Here is a 19654-nt window from a genome sequence, read left to right as displayed (position 1 = left end):
TAAATCGATATCTTTGATAAAAACATTTAAAGTAATTTAGGTAGCCCTTTTTGTCTTTTATTTTTATTATATTTATTATTATTATTATTATTTATTAATATTTAATACTCCATCTGTATTTGCTTTTGTTTTCTTTTCTTGTTGTTGAAAGTGCCTTGACTGTGTGTTGAGTGAATTATAAATGTATGTTTTTTGTTCAATTAAAAAAAAAAATACTATACATGAGTGAAATAGAATATACAGATCGCAATCATATTTTAAATGTTTTAGCGCATTTAAAGCCAAAGTAAAACGTACTTCGAACGTAACAATTTAATGTCCACATGGTGAACCGAAGGGGGGCAGTGTTGAGTCGCAGTGGCTTGGTGGTTCAAATTCCGGTTGGATTGAAACGAAGAAGACAGTAAACAAACATGGCAGACAGACTAACGCAGTTACAAGACGCCGTCAACTCGGTAACGTGTTAAAGAGCATATAGGCGAAACGTTGATACGACTTTGATTTAAAATATACAAAACGTTGTCATAACCAATTTGTTTGTCTGCCCAGCTCGCAGATCAGTTTTGTAACGCCATCGGGGTGCTTCAACAGTCTGCTCCGCCTGCCTCCTTCAGCAACATCCAGACGTCGATAAACAGCGACCAGCCTGCAAACCAAACTGAAGGTACTTGATTAATGTCTTCTTAAATATGTTTTTTTTCTGTTGTTTTTCCTAAGTTATCCACTTCAGGCATACATTGGGATTGATACAAACAATTATACAATTGTTCATTAGGAGAACTGTAGTGCATGATGCTTGACAGGTGTTTCATGAAGGGTGAAATATCTTTAAATTATTTCATAATCAATACTTGTAGGTCCGTGACAAACCAATTGAAATGCTAAATACATCAAATAGGGCTGGGCGATATGGCCTTTTATTAATATCTCGATATTTTTAGGCCATGTCACGATACACAATCTGGGGGGTTACCCACATATGCGGTCCTCTCCAAGGTTTCTCATAGTCATTCACATTGACGTCCCACTGGGGTGAGTTTTCCTTGCCCGTATGTGGGCTCTGTACCGAGGATGTCGTTGTGGCTTGTACAGCCCTTTGAGACACTTGTGATTTAGGGCTATATAAATAAACATTGATTGATTGATTGACAATCTACAAACCCCGTTTCCATATGAGTTGGGAAATTGTGTTAGATGTAAATATAAACGGAATACAATGATTTGCAAATCCTTTTCAACCCATATTCAATTGAATGCACTACAAAGACAACATATTTAATGTTCAAACTCATAAACTTTATTTTTTTTTGCAAATAATAATAAACTTAGAATTTAATGGCTGCAACACGTGCCAAAGTAGTTGGGAAAGGGCATGTTCACCACTGTGTTACATGGCCTTTCCTTTAAACAACACCCAGTAAACGTTTGGGAACTGAGGAGACACATTTTTGAAGCTTCTCAGGTGGAATTCTTTCCCATTCTTGCTTGATGTACAGCTTAAGTTTTTCAACAGTCCGGGGGTCTCCGTTGTACTATTTTAGTCTTCATAATGCGCCACACATTTTCAATGGGAGACAGGTCTGGACTACAGGCAGGCCAGTCTAGTACCCGCACTCTTTTACTATGAAGCCACGTTGATGTAACACGTGGCTTGGCATTGTCTTGCTGAAATAAGCAGGGGCGTCAATGGTAATGTTGCTTGGATGGCAACGTATGTTGCTCTAAAACCTGTATTTACCTTTCAGCATTAATGGTGCCTTCACAGATGTGTAAGTTACCCATGTCTTGGGCACTAATACACCCCCATACCATCACACATGCTGGCTTTTACACTTTGCGCCTATAACAATCCGGATGGTTCTTTTCCTCTTTGGTCCAGAGGACACGACGTCCACAGTTTCCAAAAACAATTTGAAATGTGGACTCGTCAGACCACAGAACACTTTTCCACTTTGTATCAGTCCATCTTAGATGAGCTCAGGCTCAGCGAAGCCGACAGCGTTTCTGGGTGTTGTTGATAAATGGTTTTCACCTTGCATAGGAGTTTTAACTTGCACTTACAGATGTAGTGACCAACTGTAGTTACTGACAGTGGGTTTCTGAAGTGTTCCTGAGCCCATGTGGTGATATCCTTTACACACTGATGTCGCTTGTTGATGCAGTACAGCCTGAGGGATCGAAGGTCACAGGCTTAGCTGCTTACGTGCAGTGATTTCTCCAGATTCTGAACCCTTTGATGATATTACGGAGCGTAGATGGTGAAATCCCTAAATTCCTTGCAATAGCTGGTTAGGAAAGGTTTTTCTTAAACTGTTCAACAATTTGCTCACGCATTTGTTGACAAAGTGGTGACCCTCGCCCCATCCTTGTTTGTGAATGACTGAGCATTTCATGGAATCTACTTTTATACCCAATAATGGCACCCACCTGTTCCCAATTTGCCTGTTCACCTGTGGGATGTTCCAAATAAGTGTTTGATGAGCATTCCTCAACTTTATCAGTATTTATTGCCACCTTTCCCAACTTCTTTGTCACGTGTTGCTGGCATCAAGTTCTAAAGTTAATGATTATTTGCAAAAAAAAATTTTTTATCAGTTTGAACATCAAATATGTTGTCTTTGTAGCATATTCAATTGAATATGGGTTGAAAAAGATTTGCAAATCATTGTATTCCCTTTATATTTACATCTAACACAATTTACCAACTCATATGGAAACGGGGTTTGTACAAAAATAAAAATAAAACTTAACTAATTATTTTTTTGAATGTTATTTTATTAGTGATAATCATACTTTCATACGTACGAACTGACTGGCGCTAGAGTGTCCGCCCTGAGATCGGTAGGTCGTGAGTTTAAACCCCAAACACTATAAAAATGGGACCCATTACCTCCCTGCTTGGCACTCAGCATCAAGGGTTGGCACTGGGGGTTTAATCACCAAAATGATTCCAGAGCGCGGCCACCGCTGCTGCTCACTGCTCCCCTCACCTCCCAGGGGGTGGAACAAGGGGATGAGTCGAATGCAGAGGTTGATTTCACCACACTGCGTGTGGTGAAATCAGTGGTACCGTATTTTTCGGACTATAAGTCGCAGTTTTTTTCATAGTTTGGCCGGGGGTGCGACTTATACTCAGGAGCGACTTATCTGTGAAATTATTAACACATTACCGTAAAATATCAAATAATATTATTTAGCACATTCACGTAAGAGACTAGACGTATACAATTTCATGGGATTTAGCGATTAGGAGTGACAGATTGTTTGGTAAAAGTATAGCATGTTCTATATGTTATAGTTATTTCAGTGGTTCTTAACCTGGGTTCAACGGAACCCTAGGGGTTCGGTGAGTCGGCCTCAGGGGTTCGGCGGAGGTCAAAACACACCCGACTCATCGTGTAAATACAAACTTCTCCCTATCTGCGTATTACGGATACTGCAACAGCTGATTGGTTTGCAGGTGTGTAGTTTGTTGTGAGTTTATGCACTGTGTTGGTTTTGTTCTTTGAACAAGGTGATGTTCGTGCACGGTTCATTTTATGCACCAGTAAAAAACATGGTAACACTTTAGTATGGGGAACATATTCACCATTAATTAGTTGCTTATTAACATGCAAATTAGTAACATATTGGCTCTTAACTAGTCATTATTAACTACTTATTCATGCCTTATTCGGCATGGCCTTATTATAACCCTAACCCTCTAACCCTAACCAAATAACTCTAAATTAAGTCTTTATTACTTAGAATATGTTCCCCTAGTGTCCAAATAACTCTAAATTAAGTCTTTGTTACTTAGAATATGTTCCCCATACTAAAGTGTTACCTAAAACATATAACTTTGTCTTGAATTTGAAAAAAAAAACATTTTATTTTTCACTAAAGAGAGGTTCGGTGAATGCGTATATGAAACTGTTGGGGTTCGGTACCTCCAACAAGGTTAAGAACCACTGAGTTATTTGAATGACTCTTACCATAATATGTTACGTTAACATACCAGGCACGTTATCAGTTGGTTATTTATGCCTCATATAACGTACACTTATTCAGCCTGTTGTTCACTATTCTTTATTTATTTCAAATTGCCTTTCAAATGTCTATTCTTGGTGTTGGGTTTTATCAAATACAATTCCCCAAAAAATGTGACTTATACTCCAGTGCGACTTATATATGTTTTTTCCCTTCTTTATTATGCATTTTTGGCCGGTGCAACTTATACTCCGATAAATACGGTACTTTAACGTCTTTCCCCATTACGAAACATCATTCCCCAGTCTGAAGTGTTTAAACAACCGAGCTACAATAGTCATTTTAAACATAAAGGGTGTGTTTTTTTTGCACAAAGTTATCCATAAACTTGAGTCAACAGGAAGTGAACTCACGTGACGTCACATAAACCGGAAGTAACACAACTGCTCACCCTTTACAATTTACAATGAACGATTAAACATATTTAAACACAAAAATAAAAATAATATGGCTCTTACAAAGCCAGAACAATATTTGATGTTTTCTCTGCCAAGAAAGTACAAAACCCAAAAGCAGTAAATGGTAAATAAAAAGAGAATACAATGATTTGCAAATCCTTTTCAACTTATATTCAATTGAATAGACTGCAAATGCAAGATACTTAAAGGCCTACTGAAATGACATTTTTTTATTTAAACGGGGATAGCAGATCAATTCTTTGTGTCATACTTGATCATTTCGCGATATTGCCATATTTTTGCTGAAAGGATTTAGTAGAGAACGACGACGATAAAGAGCGCAACTTTTGGTATCTGATAAAAAAAAGCCTTGCCCCTACCGGAAGTAGCGTGACATAGTCAGTTGTTCGCCTCCTCATATTTTCCTATTGTTTTCAACGCAGCTAGAGCGATTCGGACCGAGAAAGCGACGATTACCCCATTAATTTGAGCGAGGATGAAAGATTTGTTGATGACGAACGTTAGAGTTAAGGACTAGAATGCAGTGCAAGACATATCTTTTTTCGCTCTGACCGTAATTTAGGTACAAGCTGGCGCATTGGATTCCACACTTTCTGCTTTTTCTATTGTGGATCACGGATTTGTATTTTAAACCACCTCGGATACTATATCCTCTCGAAAATGAGAGTCGAGAACGCGAAATGGACATCCACAGTGACTTTTATCTCCACGACAATACATTGACGAAACACTTTAGCTACGGAGCTAACGTGATAGCATCGTGCTTAGCTGCATGTAGAAACTAAATAAATAAATCCCTGACTGGAAGGATAGACAGAAGATTAACAATACTATTAAACCATGGACATGTAAATACACGGTTAATGCTTTCCAGCCTGGCGAAGCTTAAAAATGCTGTTGCTAACGACGCCATTGAAGCTAACTTAGCTACGGAGCTAACGTGATAGCATCGTGCTTAACTGCATATAGAAACAAAATAAATAAATCCCTGACTGGAAGGATGGACAGAAGATCAACAATACTATTAAACCAGGGACATGTAAATACACGGTTAATGCTTTCCAGCTTGGCAAAGCTTAAAAATGCTGTTGTTAACGACGCCATTGAAGCTAACTTAGTATAACGGGACCTCACAGAGCTATGATAAAAACATTAGCGCTCCACCTGCGCCAGCCAGCCCTCATCTGCTCATCAACACCCGTACTCACCTGCGTGAGGACTTCACCACGATCATCCGTGCGGTCGGTGGCTAGCGTCGGCTAGCACGTCTGCTATCCGAGTCAGTCTTCCTGGTTGTGTTGCTGTAGTCCGCCGCTAATACACCGATCCCACCTACAACTTTCTTCTTTGCAGTCTTCATTGTTCATTAAACAAATTGCAAAAGATTCACCAACACAGATGTCCAGAATACTGTGGAATTATGAGATGAAAACAGAGCTATTTTGTATTGTATTCAATGGGGTACCGATACTTCTGTTTCACTGGTTACGTCACGCGCATACGTCATCATACATAGATGTTTTCAACCGGAAATTTAAAATAGCACTTTATAAGTTAACCCGGCCGTGTTGGCATGTGTTGCAATGTTAAGATTTCATCATTGATATATAAACTATCAGACTGCATGGTCGCTAGTAGTGGCTTTCAGTAGGCCTTTAACCTTCAAACTGGAAAACATTATTTTGTGCAAATATTAGATGATTTGGAACTTGATGCGTGCAACATGTTTCAAAAAAGCTGGCAAAAGTGGCAAAAAAGACTGAGAAAGTTGAGGAATGCTCACCAAACACTTATTTGGAACATCCCACTGGTGAACAGGCTAATTGGGAACAGGTGGGTGCCATGATTGGGTATAAAAGCAGCTGCCATAAAATGCTCAGTCATTCACAAACAAGGACGGGGCGAGGGTCACCACTTTGTTAACAAATGTGTGAGCAAATTGTTTAAGAACAACATTTCTCATCCAGCTATTGCAAGAAATGTAGGGATTTAAACACCTACGCTGTGTAATATCATTACAAGTTTCAGAGAATCTGGAGAAATCACTGCACGTAAGCAGCAAGGCTGAAAACCAATATTGAATGCCCGTGACCTTCGATTCCCTCAGGCGATACTGCATCAAAAACCGACATCGGTGTGTAAAGGATATCACCACATGGACTCAGGAACACTTCAGAAAACCACTGTCAGTAACTACAGTTGGTCGCTACATCTGTAAGCACAAGTTAAAACTCTACTATGCAAAGCCAAAGCCGTTTATCAACAACACCCAGAAACTTGTCTTTGCAGTTTATTCAATTGAATATAAATTGAAAAGGATTTAGAAATCATTGTATTCTGTTTTTATTTACGAATTACACAACACTGGATTGCATATTTGTATATTGTGTGTCTATTTATTTTAGTTATTCAAAACAATACAACTTGGTTAACATATTTTAGTGTGTGTATAAGTACTTTTTGAGCACACTTAACAATACCACGATAATAATGACTGTTATCATTTTGGTCGACGTTACTTTTTTTTATCCTTATTGTTTATTGTTTTGGTTGTGTATATTTGAGGGTCCTCTTAACAGAAACAGAACCTATTTTATTACTTTTGGTTGTGATTTTTATTCATGCGAAATTTTGCTTACAGATTTTATTTGTATTTGTTTGTTTTATTTAACTTGGTATTTACAAGTTTCCTTTTTAATTACAATGTTGAAATATATGAGAAATGCAAGTTAATTGCATTTAAAATGGTATACTTAAATTATTATGTTTTGTCTTTGCATCAGTGATTAATTTGGTCTCAAAAATAATGGCAATAATATCGTTTATCTGCAATAATTTGTTGGTCTATATATCGTTAAGCAAAATGTGGGCCTAATGCTAATACTCAGATGGACTTCATATTTCAGGATTAAAAGGACAGATATGTATGCAAACATCTTAAACTATAAGTGTTATTTTTAGACCCTAATCTAAAATGTGATGGCCATATTATAAAAATGACTTATTTCAGGCTTATTACACCTTGTTTATCTGTTCAAGCTGCACAAGTTTACATGCATGCAATGATTTTATCCCATATGTCTTATTGTGCCATGGTCTGGGGACAGGCCACCAAATGTGTAGTGAAGCCCCTGTAGTCATTATACAAACAAACACTAAAGATATTTGACCAAAAACCAATGAAGTATCATCACTGCCATATTACCCAAAACTATAACATGAGTTTTGATAATTGTATACATTTCTCATTTTTAAAAGCTATTTTTAAGTGTCTTAAAGGCCTACTGAAATGAAATTTTCTTATTTAAATGGGGATAGCAGGTCCATTCTATGTGTCATACTTGATCATTTCGCGATATTGCCATATTTTTGCTGAAAGGATTTAGTAGAGAACATCGACGATAAAGTTCGCAACTTTTGGTCGCTGATAAAAAAGCCTTGCCTGTACCGGAAGTAGCGTGACGTCACAGGTTGTGGAGCGCCTCACATCTGCACATTGTTTACAATCATGGCCACCAGCAGAGAGAGCGATTCGGACCGAGAAAGCGACGATTACCCCATTAATTTGAGCGAGGATGAAAGATTTGTGGATGAGGAAAGTGAGAGTGAAGGACTAGAGGGCAGTGTAAGCGATTCAGATAGGGAAGATGCTGTGAGAGGCGGGTGGGACCTGATATTCAGCTGGGAATGACTAAAACAGTAAATAAACACAAGACATATATCTATTAGCCACAACACAACCAGGCTTATATTTAATATGCCACAAATTAATCCGCATAACAAACACCTCCCTCCTCCCGTCCATATAACCCGCCAATACAACTCAAACACCCGCACAACACACTCAATCCCACAGCCCAGGTTCACCTCCGTAAAGTTCATACAGCACATATATTTCCCCAAAGTTACGTACGTGACATGCACATAGTGGCACGCACGTACTGGCAAGCGATCAAATGTTTGGAAGTCAAAGCTGCGTACTCACCGTAGCGTGTCTGCTATCCAACTCAAAGTCCTCCTGGTTGTGTTGCTGCAGCCGGCCGCTAATACACCGCTTCCCACCTACAGCTTTCTTCTTTGCTGTCTTCATTGTTCATTAAACAAATTGCAAAAGATTCACCAACACAGATGTCCAGAATACTGTGGAGTTTTGCGATGAAAACAGACGACTTAATAGCTGGCCACAATGGTGTCCCAAAATGTCCGCTACAATGCGTGACGTCACGCGCAGACGTCGTCATACCGAGACGTTTTCAGCAGGATATTTCGCGGGAAATACCTGGCCGTATTGGCATGTGTTGCAATGTTAAGATTTCGTCATTGCTATATAAACTATCAGACTGCGTGGTCGGTAGTAGTGGGTTTCAGTAGGCCTTTAATGGATTAGCCCCTGATGTGATGTGTGAAGAAATACAACGATACAGTAGTGAAGGTGTTGGACGGCTCTGGGTCAGTCTGCGTTCTCAGTGAAGGCCTCACATCTGTGGAACTCTTTGCCACTGAAGTTAAAGTCACAGTCCGACATTAAACTTTTCTCCACAAAACTGAAAAAGTGGCTTCAGGAAAATCAGAAGTGTGAACACTAGAACTGGGTGTAGTATGCACAAATGGGGCCAATTATTTTTAATGTATTTTTATTTATTTTGTATTTTGTATGTGTTTTTCACTTTTCTCAACTTTTCTTGAAAAGCCTAACCAGGGACGAGGGTTGTAAATTTGCTTGTGGCTACAAGTCTTAAATACTATGACATCGGTTACCTATGGGTAGCAATGTTTAATTGTACTGTCCCTGTCAAATAAAAAAAGTACAGTGGTTCATTCAGTCTTACCTTTGGGTGTAATTTTGTATGATCTTGTGATGTAAAATTTAGCGTCTGGAATAATGGCCTTTCAAGAAATCAGACCCGGGAAATGTGAGCTGCGTTAACCAATGTGCTCTTCAATTGGTCCAAACATAACCCCCTCAACAGCAAATAACCACGCACGTCGCAAACCACCTTGATCTGAGTGTGCGCAAGCCATTGCTGCAGTGGATATTAGTATTTCAGCGGCTGATTGCCACGTACAAAATACTTGTCAACGAGATAAATGGCCCTGATAGTTTTATTGTCAACTGAATTGCCCTCCAAAATAATATAGCAATTGTAGCAGTAGTTAAATGCCTCCCATTCTGATAACATGCGTTGTTGACATTATGGACAAATACTCACTGCATTATTCTCCGTTTCTAGAATATGCTCAGCTGTTTGCAGCCCTGATTGCCAGGACGGCCAAAGATGTGGACGTACTTATCGACTCTTTGCCGAGTGAGGAGTCTACAGCAGTTCTGCAGGTCAGCCAATTCACATCCACCCTTTTGGGCCATATGCACACTTACACTGCAATTGTGACGTCATCAGTCTGGGACGAGCCATAGATCAAGTTAATCCACGTCCTTCTCAAATAGTGGGGCGGTGCCATGGGAACCCAAAGGAACATGCTTTATCAGTATCATCCTTCAAACCCCACTTTGAAAAGCTGTGGACTACAAAACTTGCTCGTTGTAGACGTTCTTCTTCCACATTTGGATTTATTAAAAAAATATATTATGATTAAGTTTATTTAATTTTTTAGTATAAAATGGCTCAAGTCGGTCAAAATAAACGTTTATAGTTTAAATAAGGATTTATTCATGTTTACATTTGAAGTAAATTGTGCACTCTTAAAGGGGAACTGCAAGTTTACTTAAAATGTGTGTAATGTTACAGTGGCCAAATATATATATATATATACACCACCGTTCAAAAGTTTGGGGTCACCCAAACAATTTTGTGGAATAGCCTTCATTTCTAAGAACAAGAATAGACTGTCGAGTTTCAGATGAAAGTTCTCTTTTTCTGGCCATTTTGAGCGTTTAATTGACCCCACAAATGTGATGCTCCAGAAACTCAATCTGCTCAAAGGAAGGTCAGTTTTGTAGCTTCTGTAACGAGCTAAACTGTTTTCAGATGTGTGAACATGATTGCACAAGGGTTTTCTAATCACCAATTAGCCTTCTGAGCCAATGAGCAAACACATTGTACCATTAGAACACTGGAGTGATAGTTGCTGGAAATGGGCCTCTATACACCTATGTAGATATTGCACCAGGATGGAGGTTTTGGATGTTTTTGAAAGAGTTTTATAAGCGGAAGAGATCGACCCCCATTAGCTCCATTGTTAGCCGACTTTTACTAGCGTTTATTTACAAGTTGCATAAAAAAGAAAAGCATACAGTATTTGTGTCAGGTTCAAACTCAGATGACATCTATTAAACAGACAAGAAGCAAGGAATTAAACAGAGACAGGATTCAATTTAGCTCAATGAGGAGAGCGTGTACACCTGTACCCTTGTACAGTGTCGTCCCACGCTCTGACAAAAGGATTGCACGCCTCCTCTTTTATTTGGACTTTCCCTGATTACTTTGCAACAGCTGTTTCTAAAGGGAGAGGGGGTCGTAAACAGCTGTTGCCTCTGGTCACAAAACAGTTCAAAGAAAAGAGGCCTGGAGCTTGCGTCAGGTCCTGCTTCCTGTGGATTACAATAGATCAGGGGTCACCAACGCGGCGCCCGTAAGGACCAGATGAGTCGTCCGCTGGCCTGTTCTAAAAATAGCTCAAATAGCAGCACTTACCAGTGAGCTGCCTCTATTTTTTAAATTGTATTTATTTACTAGCAAGCTGGTCTCGCTTTGCTCGACATTTTTAATTCTAAGAGAGACAAAACTCAAATAGAATTTGAAAATCCAAAAAAATATTTTAAAGACTTGGTCTTCACTTGTTTAAATAAATTCATTTATTTTTTTACTTTGCTTCTTATAACTTTCAGAGACAATTTTAGAGAAAAAAATACAACCTTAAAAAAGATTTTAGGATTTTTAAACACCTTTTTACCTTTTAAATTCCTTCCTCTTCTTTCCTGACAATTTAAATCAATGTTCAAGTAAATTTATTTTTTTATTGTAAAGAATAATAAATACATTTTAATTGAATTCTTCATTTTAGCTTCAGTTTTTTCGACGAAGAATATTTGTGAAATATTTCTTCAAACTTATTATGAGTAAAATTCAAAAAAATTATTCTGGCAAATCTAGAAAATCTGTAGAATCAAATTGAAATCTTATTTCAAAGTCTTTTGAATTTCTTTTAAAATTTTTGTTCTGGAAAATCTAGAAGAAATAATTAATTGTCTTTGTTAGAAATATAGCTTGGTCCAATTTGTTATATATTCTAACAAAGTGCAGATTGGATTTTAACCTATTTAAAACACGTCATCAAAATTCTAAAATTAATCTTAATCAGGAAAAATTACTAATGATGTTCCATAAATAATTTTTTTGATTTTTTCAAAAAGATTCGAATTAGCTAGTTTTTCTCTTCTTTTTTTCGGTTGAATTTTGAATTTTAAAGAGTCGAAATTGAAGATAAACTATGTTTCAAATTTAAATTTTCATTTTTTTCGTGTTTTCTCCTCTTTTATAAAAATGTTAGCGGCTAGCTAGCTAAAATGGGATATTGTGATTTCACAAGACTGTCTTAGAAGTGATCATTTGAAAATGTTCAATTGGAAAAATCTGCACTTAGAGAAAATATAAAAATAAAGTGTTGCATATTGATATTTATCTGTTTCTATATACAGTGTTTCCCACACACTCATTTATTTGTTGCGGCCCGCCACGAAAGAATTAAGGCCGCGACAAAAAAAAAATAAATTTATTATTATTATTTTTTTTGTGTCCTGTCAAGCTTCTCAGCTTCCCTCTTGTCCACCCCAGTGGACAAGAGGGTCGCCTCCCTTCGCCTTAGGGTTGGAGGGGGGAAAACTCTGACTGTTGTTTGTGCATACGCACCAAACAGGAGTTCAGAGTATTCAGCCTTCTTGGATACCTTGCATGGGGTCCTGTATGGGGCGCCGGCAGGGGATTCCATAGTCTTGCTGGGGGACTTCAACGCGCACGTGGGCAATGACAGTGATACTTGGACTGGCGTGATTGGGAGGAACGGTCTCCCTGATCTGAACCTGAGTGGTGGATTGTTATTGGACTTCTGTGCTAGTCACGGACTTGCGATAACAAACACCATGTTCAAGCATAAGGATGCTCATAGGTGTACCTGGTACCAGAGCACCCTAGGCCAAAGATCAATGATCGATTTTGTAATCGTATCAGCTGATCTGAGGCCGTATGTTTTGGACACTCGGGTGAAGAGAGGGGCTGAACTGTCAACTGATCACCATCTGGTGGTGAGTTGGGTTAGATGGCGGGGGAAACCTCTGGACAGACCTGGCAAACCCAAGCGTGTAGTGCGGGTGAACTGGGAACGTTTGGAGGAGTCCTCTGTCCGGAAGGACTTCAACTCACACCTCCGGCGGGACTTCTCTGCCATCCCTGTGGAGGTTGGGGACATTGAACAGGAATGGGCAATGTTCAAAGCCTCTATTGCTAAAGCTGCAGATGCGAGCTGTGGCCAGAAGGTCTTAGGTGCCTCAAGGGGCGGTAACCCTCGAACACCCTGGTGGACAGTGGTGGTCAGGGAAGCCGTCCGACTGAAGAAGGAGTCCTACCGGGGTATGTTATCCCAGGGGACTCCGGAGGCAGTTGCAAGGTACCGGCGGGCCCGAAGGGCAGCGGCCGTGGCTGTGGACGAGGCTAAGCAGAGGGTGTGGGAGCAGTTCGGGGAATCCATGGAGAAGGACTATCGGGCGGCACCAAAGCTGTTCTGGAAGACCATACGGCACCTCAGGAGGGGGAAGCAGGGAACCATCCAAGCTGTGTACGGCAAGGATGGGACTTTGCTGACTTCAAGTGAGGAAGTCGTGGGGCGTTGGAAAGAGCACTTTGAGGAACTCCTGAACCCAAATACATCAGACACACCCTCCCTGATAGGAGCAGGGCCTGAGGATGATGGGGGATCGACGTTGATCTCTCGGAGTGAAGTCACTGAGGTAGTTAGACAACTCCACAGTGGCAAAGCTCCGGGGGTTGACGAGATCCGTCCAGAAATGCTGAAGGCTCTGGGTGTTGATGGGCTGTCTTGGTTGATACGCCTTTTCAACATTGCGTGGAAGTCTGGGACAGTGCCGAGGGAGTGGCAGACTGGGGTGGTGGTTCCCCTTTTCAAAAAGGGGGACCAGAGGGTGTGTGCTAATTACAGGGGTATCACACTACTCAGCCTCCCTGGGAAAGTTTACGCCAAGGTACTGGAAAGGAGGGTCCGGCCGATAGTCGAACCTCAGATTCAAGAGGAGCAATGTGGATTCCGTCCTGGTCGTGGAACAACTGACCAACTCTTTACGCTTGCGGGAATCCTGGAGAGGGCCTGGGAGTATGCCTATCCAGTCTACATGTGTTTTGTGGATTTGGAGAAGGCGTATGACCGCGTCCCTCGGGAGATCTTGTGGGAGGTGCTGAGGGAGTACGGAGTGAGGGGAACCCTGTTGAGGGCCATCCAATCTCTGTACAACCAAAGCGAGAGTTGTGTCCGGGTGCTTGGATGTAAGTCGGATCCGTTTCCAGTGGGGGTTGGTCTCCGCCAGGGCTGCGCTCTGTCACCTATCCTGTTTGTGATTTTCATGGACAGGATTTCTAGGCGGAGTCGTGGCCATGGCGGAGAGGGTATACGTCTCGGGGGGCTAAAGGTTGCGTCACTGCTGTTTGCAGATGATGTGGTCCTGATGGCACCTTCGGTTCGTGACCTTCAGCTCTCACTGGATCGGTTCGCAGCCGAGTGTTCAGCGGCTGGAATGAGGATCAGCATCTCCAAATCTGAGGCCATGGTTCTCAGCAGGAAACCGATGGTTTGTACAGTCCGGGTAGGGGACAGGACTCTGTCCCAGGTGGAGGAGTTTAAGTATCTCGGGGTCTTGTTCACGAGTGAGGGAAAGATGGAGAAGGAAATCAGCCGGAGAATCGGAGCAGCTGGGGCAGTATTGCAGTCTCTCTGCCGCACTGTTGTGACGAAACGGGAGCTGAGCCAGAAGGCAAAGCTCTCGGTCTACCGAGCTATCTACATTCCTACTCTCACCTATGGTCATGAAGTGTGGGTAATGACCGAAAGAATAAGATCGCGGATACAAGCGGCCGAAATGAGTTTCCTCAGAAGGGTGGCTGGCATCTCCCTTAGAGATAGGGTGAGAAGTGCAGTCACCCGAGAGAGACTCGGAGTAGAGCCGCTGCTCCTTCGCTTGGAAAGGAGCCAGCTTAGGTGGTTCGGGCATCTCGTGCGGATGCCTCACGAGCGTCTCCCTAGGGAGGTCCTCGTTGCACGTCCCACTGGGAGGAGGCCCCGCGGCAGACCAAGGACCAGATGGGGGGATTACATCTCCTCTCTGGCCTGGGAACGGTTCGGGATTCCCCAGGAGGAAGTCGCAAATGTTGCTCTGGAGAGGGAAGTCTGGGGGTCTTTGCTGGAGCTGCTGTCCCCGCGACCCGATTCCGGATAAGCGGTTGAAGATGGATGGAAGCTTCTCAGGCAAATCATATAGTTGATGTAGATGCCCATATCGGCTGTTCAGATTTACTTTACAAAAGAAAAGTGTAGAATCAAGATTTTTGGAGCTCTTTGTTCAATGGATCAGATGTTTGATGAAGCTCTGTGTCTATCTACCACCACTACTGTTTTCTGTTTATTTGTTACTGACTGTGGCAAGACACCTCTGCCTCTGTTTCACTTTATGTTGCTGGTAAATAATATGGTTGTAGTAGTAGGCTAAAGTTCAATTATTTAGTATGCACTAATTAAAGGGGCAGAGCTTTAAGAGACATTTTAGCTTTTATATTTTTATAAGATATATTTTTTGTAAGAACCACAATTAATAAATACATTTCAGTGAATAACTTATTGTTCAAATCTGTATATAAATATGTACATAAAGTGTTGTAATTATATTGTAATTATATAGGGACGGCGTGGCGAAGTTGGTAGAGTGGCTGTGCCAGCAATCGGAGTGTTGCTGGTTACTGGGGTCCAATTCCCACCTTCTACCTTCCTAGTCACGTCTGTTGTGTCCTTGGGCAAGACACTTCACCCTTTGCCTCTGATGACTGCTGGTTAGCGCCTTGCATGGCAGCTCCCGCCATCAGTGTGTGAATGTGTGTGTGAATGGGTGAATGTGGAAATACTGTCAAAGCGCTTTGAGTACCTTGAAGGTAGAAAAGCGCTATACAAGTATAACCCATTTATCATTTATATTGTAAAATGGATGGATGGATGGAAGTTTAAAACAAAACTGTTATTATTAATTAGTAAGTATAATTTTTTTTAGCCTTTTTAGAGAAAATCATATCATTGTACTAAATTATGCAAATGACTCGATGATGTCATGGTGACCACGCCCATAGCCACGCCCCCACCGCCACAGGTATCTTGGCAGTTTGTGGGAAACACTGATATATATTTATTGTGAGAAATCATTAAGATGATCAGTGTTTCCACAAAGATAAATATCATTAATTATTAATAATAACATAGTTAAAGGTAAATTGAGGAAATTGGCTATTTCTGGCAATTTATTTAAGTGTGTATCAAACTGGTAGCCCTTCGCATTAATCAGTACCCAAGAAGTAGCTCTTGGTTTCAAAAAGGTTGGTGACCCCTGCAATAGATCAAAGAAACCGACACCTTCTTGTCGCTTCCCATCCTACACAGTGGAGTTTTACAAGCCTTTTGCTTGGTAGGATCAAAGACAGCTTTTGTCTGCTCGCCGGGAACTCATGGCAACTCAAAGTTTTGTGATAACTTAGATACAATTATTGTGACAATTTCTTCCTGCCTTGCATAAATATTGTGAATAATCTGCCATTCTCTTTATATATATTTGCACTATATATGCACTCTCTTTATCTATATTTACCAGGCGGCCAGTCTGCGGCAGCTAGAAGAGGAGAATCACGAGGCGGCAACCCGTCTGATGGACGTTGTCACCCGCGGCGACATGTTGCTGGAGAAGATCCAGAGTGCCCTGGCGGACATTGCTCAGTCGCAGCTGCGCACCCGCAACGGAGCTCCCAGCCAGGGTTCACCTGCCGAATCCTGACAGCCCAATTCCACACATTTGACCCACACAACAATGCTGGATCTAAATGCTGAAAAAAGCCATATTTGATGACATCACCACTACACACACTAAAATGTGGACAAATTCAGCGGAGGAAATAGTCTGACTTCATTTCTGTATATACAGACAGGTGCTTTTTTTTTTGTATCTTTTGTCAATGTATATTGTTTTTGTAAATATTTACAAAAGTATAAGGAAGTGGATTGGCAATTTCAGCCTGTGGCTTTTATATGTTAAATAAAGTGCAATTAAATAATGTTCAAGTTTGCAGGATGTTTATTGCTCACAAACATGGTTTCTACTGAAAGGTGGCTTTCTTGCCTATCGTCTCATAAGCCTGTGTCAGTAAAAAGAGGTGGGGAGCCTTCAGTAATATCACTTTTCAACCTGCCAAAAAGTAAAAATAGATGCTGCGTCACAGTTGGGCGGTCAATGTTGGCGTCTGGAATATAAAAACATCCTTGTGTGCTGCTGGATGCCACACCCATATGTGCTAACACCCACATATGTGCCCTGACATCATGGACCTGGCATTTCAAAATAAAATGTCCATATATGGACACCTAAAAAAAAACATGAAACACCTATCTTTAAATGAAAGGGCCCTTTTCACTTGGGCTCTTACAGGCAAAAATGTTGGGCACCCCTGCTTTAAATATTTGATTTACTGTTTTGTACAAATGTCATGTGCAGCATTTTGGGATGTTTTCTAAAATTGTTTTCTCTAATGGTTTTCCATGAAGTTGTCTACATGCATATCATGTACTTCATGTAGATTTTTCTTGTGGCTTGATGTAGGGCTTCAGGTTGGTGCTTCATTTTGATACTTTATAAGTGTTATATTATATATAGAGGGAGCTATAACTACTCTAGCGCTTTATTTATTTTTTTCACTGTGCTGACGACTCCAGCTATGTCTCCTTTTGTTATAATGGTTGCCCACACATTTTTTTTATTGCTTTATTTATTTTCCTATGATACTGTACTGAGTCTTTGATTTATTTTGTACAATTTTCCATTTTGTCTATTTGTGCACTTTCATTTTTGAAGGTGTTCTTGATTTATTATATCATTTGATTGACCACAGCTGTGACTAGTTAAGTCAGGGGTGTCCAAAGACACCCCTGACTTTGGACACCCCTTTGGATACCACTTATCATATTTTTTAACGGCCCCACGGCACATTTTAAAAATACGAATGAAAAAAATTAAAAACATGATAAGTGGTATAAAAGAGCAAACAGGTAAATTGTAACAAGAAAATGTCGCAATGTTTACTCTAATAACACAAAGCTGCCATGCAGGCTGTTTCTTTCTTTAAAAAATAATAATGAATCAAAATCAATGTCATTATGAATTATTGACCTACTCAAGGCTCCAATTACGTCACATCTGAGATATTTTTGGGGAAAATGTTGCATATTTTGTGTTTGCCATATAAAAAACTGAGCTGTTTTTTATAAAGAAGGGCCTAAAACGAACAAACGAAAAACATAAACAACAATAAAACGTATAATTGACGGATAGATCTGAAGTTGATCTCGAGATTATTGTGTTAAAAGTAAACAGTAAAAAAAATAAAATAGAATTTATTTTTTAACACTATAATTATTTGGATCCCCAATAATTTTAGTGTGATTTGTTTTTAAGTGTCTTTGCTAAAAAAAAAAAAAAAAGAATTAAAATCAATGTTATGAGTTATTGACCTTTTTAAGGCTCCAATTATTATATAATCTCAAATATTCCACTTAAAAATTTTATTGTGTGAAAATATTGCATATTTTGTATTTTTTCCATAAAAAAACAGGGTTTTCTTTGACAAAAAGAGCATACGACTTAAATCTTTAAAACCGTTATATTGACAGATAGACCTAATGTTGATCTAGAGATTTAAAACTTGAATAATAAGAAAAAATAATAATACTGAATAATGACACATTTTTAATATTTTTTTTGACCAAAACCCTTTGGGGTCCCCGGGATCAAGCCTGAGTGGAGGCCTAAATGTATATTTTTTATACATATATTGTATTGGTTTTTAAAATAAAAGGCCCCCGCTTGCTTTGATTTTTCAGAATGCGGCCCTCAGTGGAAAAAGTTTGGACACCCCTGATTTAAGTGCATCTCTTCTTGTTAAAAAATTGCACACTGACGAAGACATTGTCGAAACCGGTCTATTTTAGTTTATACTAAAATGATTAGAAGGACACAAGTGTTGCTGGCCTTGCTTTTTCTTTAAGTACACTTTTTTGCCGTGCACCTTTTTATTTTTGTTTTATTACGTTTTTTGGATAGTGCATGTTTTTCCTGTATTTTGTACCACATTTGTGCCCTGACATCATGGACCTGGCATTTCAAAATAAAATGTCCAAATATGGACACCTACACAACAATACAGCATTATACTTCACGTTCATAGCTGCCATTCAAAAAAAACCAAAACACATATTTTTAAATGAATGGGCCATTTTCACTTTGGCTCTTACAGGCAAAAATGTTGGGCACTCCTGCTTTAAATATTTGATTTACTGTTTTGTACAAAAGTCATCTGCAGCATTTTACATATAATCATCAATGTCCATGCTTTACTTACTTTCTGTTAGTGATACCAAATATACACTATATTGCCAAAAGTATTTGGCCACCTGCCTTGACTCACATATGAACTTGAAGTGCCATCCCATTCCTAACCCATAGGGTTCAATATGATGCGGGTCCACCTTTTGCAGCTATTACAGCTTCAACTCTTCTGAGAAGGCTGTCCACAAGGTTGCGGAGTGTGTTTATAGGAATTTTTCACCATTCTTCCAAAAGCGCATTGGTGAGGTCACACACTGATGTTGGTCGAGAAGGCCTGGCTCTCAGTCTCCGTTCTAATTCACCCCAAAGGTGTTCTATCGGGTTCAGGTCAGGACTCTGTGCAGGCCAGTCAAGTTCATCCACACCAGACTATGTCATCCATGTCTTTATGGACCTTGCTTTGTGCACCGGTGCACAGTCATGTTGGAAGAGGAAGGGGCCCGCTTCAAACTGTTCCCATAAGGTTGAGAGCATGGAATTGTCCAAAATGTTTTGGTATCCAGGAGCATTCAAAGTTCCTTTCACTGGAACTAAGAGGCCAAACCCAACTCCT

At 40.1% G+C, this 19654-nt stretch overlaps 1 protein-coding gene across 1 annotated transcript; it reads left to right on the top strand.

Moving 5' to 3' along the window:
* Positions 1-330: 330 nt before the first annotated feature.
* On the top strand, positions 331-16779 carry med21 (mediator complex subunit 21). The gene is made up of 4 exons (XM_062067079.1): positions 331-455; positions 550-664; positions 9680-9780; positions 16321-16779. Exons 1-4 carry the CDS (start codon positions 414-416, stop codon positions 16498-16500), a joined length of 438 nt encoding a protein of 145 aa, XP_061923063.1. The 5' UTR covers positions 331-413; the 3' UTR covers positions 16501-16779.
* The last annotated feature ends 2875 nt before the right edge of the window (positions 16780-19654 follow it).

Source organism: Entelurus aequoreus, linkage group LG12 (assembly GCF_033978785.1).
Source record: "Entelurus aequoreus isolate RoL-2023_Sb linkage group LG12, RoL_Eaeq_v1.1, whole genome shotgun sequence".
In the NCBI taxonomy this organism is placed as follows: Eukaryota; Metazoa; Chordata; class Actinopteri; order Syngnathiformes; family Syngnathidae; genus Entelurus; species Entelurus aequoreus.
This window is presented reverse-complemented; position numbering and strand designations above follow the sequence as displayed.